At 53.8% G+C, this 7201-nt stretch overlaps 1 protein-coding gene across 2 annotated transcripts; it reads right to left on the reverse strand.

Moving 5' to 3' along the window:
• Window positions 1-1166: 1166 nt before the first annotated feature.
• On the reverse strand, window positions 1167-6202 carry PLPBP (pyridoxal phosphate binding protein). 2 transcript variants are annotated; one of them, XR_012657393.1, is made up of 9 exons: window positions 6047-6202; window positions 5464-5571; window positions 5199-5234; window positions 4529-4604; window positions 4216-4350; window positions 3864-4006; window positions 3096-3194; window positions 2546-2775; window positions 1167-1708 (listed from the first exon to the last, which is right to left on the reverse strand). XR_012657393.1 is itself a non-coding variant. In XM_075074632.1 (8 exons), exons 1-8 carry the CDS (start codon window positions 6140-6142, stop codon window positions 2638-2640), a joined length of 831 nt encoding a protein of 276 aa, XP_074930733.1. In that variant the 5' UTR covers window positions 6143-6202; the 3' UTR covers window positions 1167-2637. The 2 variants fall into 2 exon arrangements, 1 of the variants encoding a protein (XP_074930733.1); XM_075074632.1 differs by having other exon boundaries at window positions 1167-2775.
• Window positions 6203-7201: the final 999 nt, after the last annotated feature.

Below are 7201 nucleotides of genomic sequence, written 5' to 3' on the forward strand. Positions count from 1 at the left end.
ACCCCCAGCGCCACGCGGCACAGCTCTCCAGAACCACCGAGATGCACAAAGCTCTGCCACGGGCTCGCGCAGGAGGCCACCACCAAGGCTGACGGAGCCCTGAACGTTTTAGCAGGCAGCACGAAGGCAGATCACAAAACCAGAAGACCACACGCTTTCGTGAGCCAGTCTGCTCCTTAAATACCGCTGTGCCAAGTCAGAGCTCCAGGGCACGGAAGCCAGGACAAGCCTTGCCCTGCCCCACAGCCACCCGTGCACACTCACCTCCCAGTTTACACCATTTACTACTTCACAAAGCTTGGCTACCGCCCAGTTTCAACTCAGGAAATACGCACAAAAATGCCTGAGAGAGGAAAAGCATGAGGGGATGCGAGCCACAGCACAAGACAATTCTCAATGTAAACCCACCCTGCTGTTCTGCGCTCGAACAGAAGGAACCGCGGCAGCGCAGCTGGTTTTGGAGCCGCGGGCTGGTGGGAAAGGGCCATCAGCGAGGGGCGAGCAGAGCAGGGGGACCCTCATCCCCCCTCGGGCTCTGAACCCCCCGTGCCAGGGCTAGGCTAGCTCTGTAAGGTCACGTAGCAGATCGCTTTCATTCCTCATTTGCATTTTACAAGTAGCAAACCAACACCGCAGGGAGAGTGGCAGTTTTTGCATATTTGAATCAAATTCAGGTACAACAGGTGTCCTGACTTTGTTCCGTACAATAACCGAAAGGCTTTTAATGTTGCGAAACGTGCAATCACGAGGATCTGTGGTCAGTGTGTGGTGTTGAAATTCTGGGAAGAAAGAGGTGGAAGAGGAAGGAGTTCACTTCCTCCATCAGATGATAAAATAGTTATTTTTGAGACTCACCATTGATCCGTACCTGTCTGCAAGCAGCCGAGGAGCCGCTGGACCAGGAGCTGCTGTCCCCGACCTGGGGAGCAGTGCCACCCAGAGGGCTTCTCCAGAAACAGCTCACGCCAGCCGACAGCTCGCCCACGGTGGCAGCTATTTCCCCCCCATCCTGATCAAAGAAAGCTTCACTTTCTCTGCCAGCTCTGTTTCAGCTGTCTTTCAACCCAGCCTCCTCCCTGCATCCTGAGACAAGCAAGTCTCGCTCAACAACAGCTCCAGGTTAGGGAAACGGCTTCAGCGACACTCAGGGCATTTATTCACAATGCTGGATAATAAAATAACATCTTTAATAGCTTTATAGTTGGCACAGATGGTATTAAAATTCACCACTTTTTATTAATCGACTATGAAACAACACATGGTGCAGTGCCGAGGAGGGCAGCTCAGACTGCATGTTGCTTCTAACCCACGTAGCTATGACAGGTTCATGTTAGAGCCGACTCTTTTCATTTACATTCAGCATTTATAGTCAGAGAGTAAAGCCAGCAGCTAGGTTTAAGCACATACACACAGGGGAAAGCCTGGGAAGAACGTTTCTGCTGGCCACTGATGTCTCCTCCTCTTAGCAGCACACAAAAGCCCAAAAATGTAGTGTAACACAGGTTACGAGGGAGACTTGCTGTAGCTACCGTTGGCCAAATAGCACGTGACAATGCAGGAGCTTCTGCTCGCAGCTGAACCAAACGGTTACTGCAGTGAAAGAGTCGTTTCCCTCTTCCAGGCGAAGTGCAGGCTAGACCAGCGCTTAAGATATTAAGACATTGCCCACAAGCTCTGTCAGGGGTGACTGGATTTTTTTTTCAGGAACCTAGAACACAGTGGAATAATAATAGCTTACTTTCTGAAGTACGCCTCCAGCAAACCTCGCTGCTGCCCTGTGCGACAAGCAAGCCTTATAGTCCTCATACAGATGCAGCGGGACGGCGGAGGCACTGAACCGCTCGGTGACTCGCCTTGGAAAGCGGCAGCGAGCTGATGCTAGACCGGGGACCTCGCAGAAGAGCCCCATTCTGACCAAAAAGAACTTACAGCATCAAGAACTACCACGCAGGATGAAAAGAACTCCCAACAACACTTCACAAGAGGGGCAGGGGAAGGTTGAAAGCATCCCAGGAGATCTGAGCAGACACAGAACCAGTGGGAAAAGTTAGCAGTGTCAGCCTGAAAAGGACAAATATAAACTTCATCCATCCTTGTGTGCCTGCTATTCCTCCTCTGTTTAAATGGATATAGTCTCTCCAGTGTCACAGTACATCTCTATTACAGTTTCTATGTAAGCATCCCTCAGCAGTGACCACGTGCAGAAAACTTATTTGGGGAAACATTTATAGGTCTCTGGCAAGATTATAACTTGTTTAATGAAGAATTTAGTCTTCAGGGAAAACAATCACTGACACTGCTGCAGATACAGCTTGCTCATTAGCAACTCCATCCTGGCAAATATTTAGTTTGTTCAACCCACTTATCCAAAAGTCACTGTTCTTAATGGCCCTGAAGGAGCCAAGATACCACAGTCACTTTAAATCATAAATTTTCTTATCATTTGTTGGTTATAAAAATTTCCAGTCCCTATGGGTACTCTATAATCACAATAAATGATGAGGCATTTGTGGCCTCTGTTCTGTTACGAGGAATTCCCTCTCACCATCACGATCGGGTGCCGACACGGAGGGAGGTAAGAATGCATAGTGAGGTCTCCCATCATCTGTCCTCTGCAGAGGCCACTGTTTTCTCCCTCTAATGACCCTGCGCTGTCACGGTCTCCGTTTTGCCTTCAGTTTCGGCAGGGGCCCTGCCACCGACTGCTTTCTTGGAATAATCTCGCTCTCCAAAAATAGTGCTTCCAATCCTGACATTTGTGGAGCCAACCTCTATCTACAAAGAGACAGAAAGGAGGAGTTCAGGGCAGGGCTGCCACCCACACGCGCCAGCACAGCCCGTAACCAACCCCGGCGCTCGCCGCGCCACAGAAGGACAGTTGCCCACATGCTCGCTACCCACAGCTACAGCTAGAGTCTGTTTTGATCCCCAGAACTCTATCCCAGGACCTGGAGAGCTGTTTTTCATAGAACGCCACCATCAGCATCTCCCTGACCTGTTTGGGTGAGGCCTAGGCTGGACTTTGGGGTGCCTTCTGCTGGTGCTGGTACGTTTGGTTCCCAAGACGAGGGGTGGCAGAGGGAAACCACACTTACTGCGTGCTGGAAGTCTGTGGACATGCCCATGCTCAGCTCCACCTTCTCAATGGGGAGATTCAGCTTTTCACACACTTCCTGCCGCAAAGACAGCAGCATCTATAAGGGAGGAGGGAAGAAGAGAGGATCACACACTTGACAGCCACGCCAGCTCGGTTTCAGGGTTTCACAGATCACAGTTTCTGCCTTTCTTTGAAGCCTCCTTCACACAGAATGTGCAATTCCCACGCTTCCCACTGAAGCTTGCTCTGCAGCATCGTAACGGCGCCTGGAGATTTCCCATTACAGGCTACATTACTGACAACAAACGTACTTACAAGTCTACACATCTCCTGAAGACATCCAATTATCACACCAGCATGACAGAGGAGGAACACAGACCCAGTTCCTCCGCCTGATGCAGCCCTGTGCACACAGCGTGCAAAGGAAGGCTGCCTGAAACCCGATCTGAATGCCAGGACCAGAGGATCCAGAACAATAACCGCTGCACGAGGTGCCCAGCCAAAATCCTGGCTACAGCTTCAGAGAACTGAATGCTTGTGGGCACCTGGCCTCTGCAGAAATGAGCCCAATACCTGCACTGTTGGGCTCTTTTCAGCAATATGCTGTCAATACTGACACTTCAGAGGTCTGTACTGCTCTGAACAAGGTGTTCTTTTTGGTAACCTACAGTCAGACTTACAGCTTGACTGTGTACTGGTGTGGCTGGGACACAGACTTCAACAGGAGCCCAGCCAACAGCTGACATTCTCTTCTAGAAAATCTTACCTGAAAGTCAGGATTTGGCCCCTTACTAAGGTCATGCCCGATGCTGCCAATCGTCATCAGCCCCACAAATTCCAGGCTTGGACACTTGTTGATGACATGCTCCACAGCAGCCGTGGTGTCTCCGGGAGGGAGGCCATGCTTACCTGGCAAAAATTGGGGAGATTTGGGCCAAGCTCTGCCACAGACACCCCCCCCCACCCCCATCCCCACAGCCAGGCAGAAGCCAACAAATGAGCAAGCGTCACCTTAGCTTAGAGAAATGCGTTAAGGGCGCAAACCAACCCATCCCACTCAGGTTGTTTCTACCAAGTCAGCAGGACAAATCTGACTATCATCAGAAGTCGTCACTTACTGTCTTCTCCGCTCGTGTTAACTTGCACCATGACCTTCAGCTTCTGAGGCGACCCTTTTTTCTGCCATGAGCTGTTGACTCTGTCTGCCAGCTTCACAGAATCCACCGTTTCCAACATGAACAGGTTAGGGACAGCTGGGGAGAAAACGCAGGCTGAAGGCAATTCTGCTGAGACAAGAGTTTTTGTACCTACAACTCAGCTCGCTCACAGGAACAGGCTTTGGTGAGTTAATGTACATGAGGCTGTTATTATTTGAACATTGGAAGACTATTGCCCACAGAGTCACTGCACATAAAAATAAATAGGGTTTACCTATCAACTTGTTGACGTTACTCTTCTGCAGATGGCCAATAAAATGCCACTTAATCTCCGGACAAGACGACAGAATCTGAAAGCAGAGAGGAATGGTTAGGTTTGAATGGCAATTCCCTCTTCCTCCCCACATAAGTCTTAGTTTGCTCACAAACAAAATACCAGACACCCAATCTTTGTCTTGTGTTTACCCTGAAAGACAGAGCTCGGGCAGTGCTTGTGGTGTGTACTGAGATTGCTTCACTGTCTGGAGGGGAACAGGGCTGTGGCTGCAGAGCATTACACAGTGAACGGGGAAGGCAAAGCTCTTTTCTTATCTGAACAATCATAAAATGATATTTTCCCCAAGCTAAGCATTACCATTTTTTTAAAAAATGAGGACTCTGCATCTCCTACAGCAGAAAGCACAAAAGTAAAGCACTGTTCAGACAAACACTTTATGACTAAGGCGCACGTGTTCACAGAATCCTCTGGAGCCAGCAAAGCAAGGATGGGGAACGGGGAGGGGGACTGAGGCAAAGGGCTAAGAATAACCCCATCATTATCTGAAAAGACAAGGATTGAACAGCTTCCATCACCAAATCCCTAACAGAAACCAGGACTTTTGCTGAGCAGCTCTCAGGATGCAGCTATACAAAGAAAGAGAATATATAAGGAACTGCGTACTTACTCTGGAATCTGATGCCTTGTCTAGCAGCTCTTGAACCTAGGAGGATTGAAGACAACATCTTGTTCAAACCACACCAGACGTGCCCACACCGTAAGAACAGTCTCTCTGCAACAGGTGTTCATGGGACCAACACGTGCCTCATAAACACAAGGCCAGGGCCCTGATGCTACTATAACCAAGCCCAGCTCCCACATGCACTGGGCTGCCCACGCCTACCTTCGGCGTGGGGCCCTGCTCGCAGGCCCGTGGGGCACAACCAACTCACGTAGTTCTCCCCAAAGCTGCGCTGCCCGTGGCTGTAGGCGTCGATCACCATCTCTGCCGGCTTTGTCTTGCTGACGGCCACCAGCCGTGGCTGCACGGCCGGGAGCCCCTGCAGAAACACCCAAGGGTGAGGGGGGATGCTCAAGGGAGGCTCCAACCTGCTCCACGCTCCCCACGGTGCCCTGCAGCACCCCGCCAGGCCCCCCAACCCCAGCTCGGATCACCCCACAGCCTAGGGCTGCCATGGGAGGGGTCTGGGCAGCCTCCACGGTGCTGGGGGACCCTCTGTCGGGCGGTGGGCCTGGCTCCAGAGGGGGGAGGCCCATCTCTGAGGACGATGGCGGGGTCGCGTCTCCTTTGCTGGGGGGAACAGCCAGCCGCCTCCATGGTGGGCCCATCTCTGGTGATAGGGGGCTGTCTCCATGGTGACGGAGCACCTGCCCTCATGATGCGGGGGCTCGTCTCTATGGTGATGGAGGACCTGCCGCCATGGCGAGCGGCCTACCCCAGCGGGGTATGGGCTCCCTCCCCGCGCCCCCGGCCCTTCCGTGCCCTGGCGGGCAGGCGGCCTCGCCGCCCCTCACCTGCGGCCTCCGCGCCGCCGCCTGCTGCACCTGCTCGGTGACGGCCCGCAGCGCCGGGCCCAGCCCGTCCCCGGCGGCCATGCCCGCTCTCCACATCCCCGGCCGGCCAGCCCCGCCGCCTTCCGCCACACACACAGAGGCGCAGCTCCTCCCCCCCGCCCCGCAGCCAATGGGATCGCTCCGCCGCGCACCACCGACCAATGGCAACGGCAGGGATCGCTCCGCCGCGCATCACCGACCAATGGCAACGGCAGGGCGGGGCACAGCCCCGCAGCGCCATGTTGAGAAGGTCGGCAGGCGCCATGGCTGGCGCTGCCTGCAGTGCGCACACTCCTCTTCCCTCCTGCCTTTCATGGGTTTTGGCCAAAATTGGTGACAAATCCAAGCAGCGACCCGTGCCGCCGGTAACGGGGACGCTCTCACTGCCCCACTCCCGTCAAACCCACCTATGTGCCCGTGTGATGGCTGGGGTAGAGGTGCAGACCCAATGCTGCTCTGAGGGGCGGGGAGAAGAGAGCTGGGGGTCCCGGCTGTGAACGAAAGCAGTGTCAGTACAGTGTAACGCTGCCCCAGCACCCCAACCGGCCCTGCTGCAGGCAAGCGGTGCGAGGAGGTGGTTTCCACCAGCTGCAGCCTTGGAGAGGTCCAGGCAAGAGCCTTTGCTCGGCTGCCAAGGGAGGCATCTGCAGAAACCCTTGGCCCTCATGGCTGGAAAGGAAATCTGGCAGCCAACAGCCTTCTTTGTTCAGCAGGCAAGTACTGCCCATCCCGACAGCACTGCAGGACTAGTTTTCACCCCCACAGCTTGCATGCTCCAAGAGAAAACACCCCCAAAAGAAAAAAGTCCACAACCCAATCCCCCAAAAATGGTGTTCTTCCCACCTGCATGCAGAGCGGTCTCCCTAGGGTGCAAATTCGAAGTATTTCAGGAAAAAAACTTCATAGAGCCAGGGCAGGTGACACCGCTCACTCTGCACACCCTGTTTGAGCTGTGGCGGCCGGGACGGGCAGTGGCGAGCGCTTGGAGCACAGCCACAAAGCTCTGCAGCCACCCGTGGCAGCCACGCAGCCGGAGAAGCCACGGGGGGCCCCAGCGCCGCGGACAATGCCAGCCTTTATCGTGGCAAGTCAGATGGAAAGAATGGGAAACTGCCA

This window comes from Phalacrocorax aristotelis, chromosome 24 (genome assembly GCF_949628215.1).
Source record: "Phalacrocorax aristotelis chromosome 24, bGulAri2.1, whole genome shotgun sequence".
NCBI classification, from domain to species: domain Eukaryota; kingdom Metazoa; phylum Chordata; class Aves; order Suliformes; family Phalacrocoracidae; genus Phalacrocorax; species Phalacrocorax aristotelis.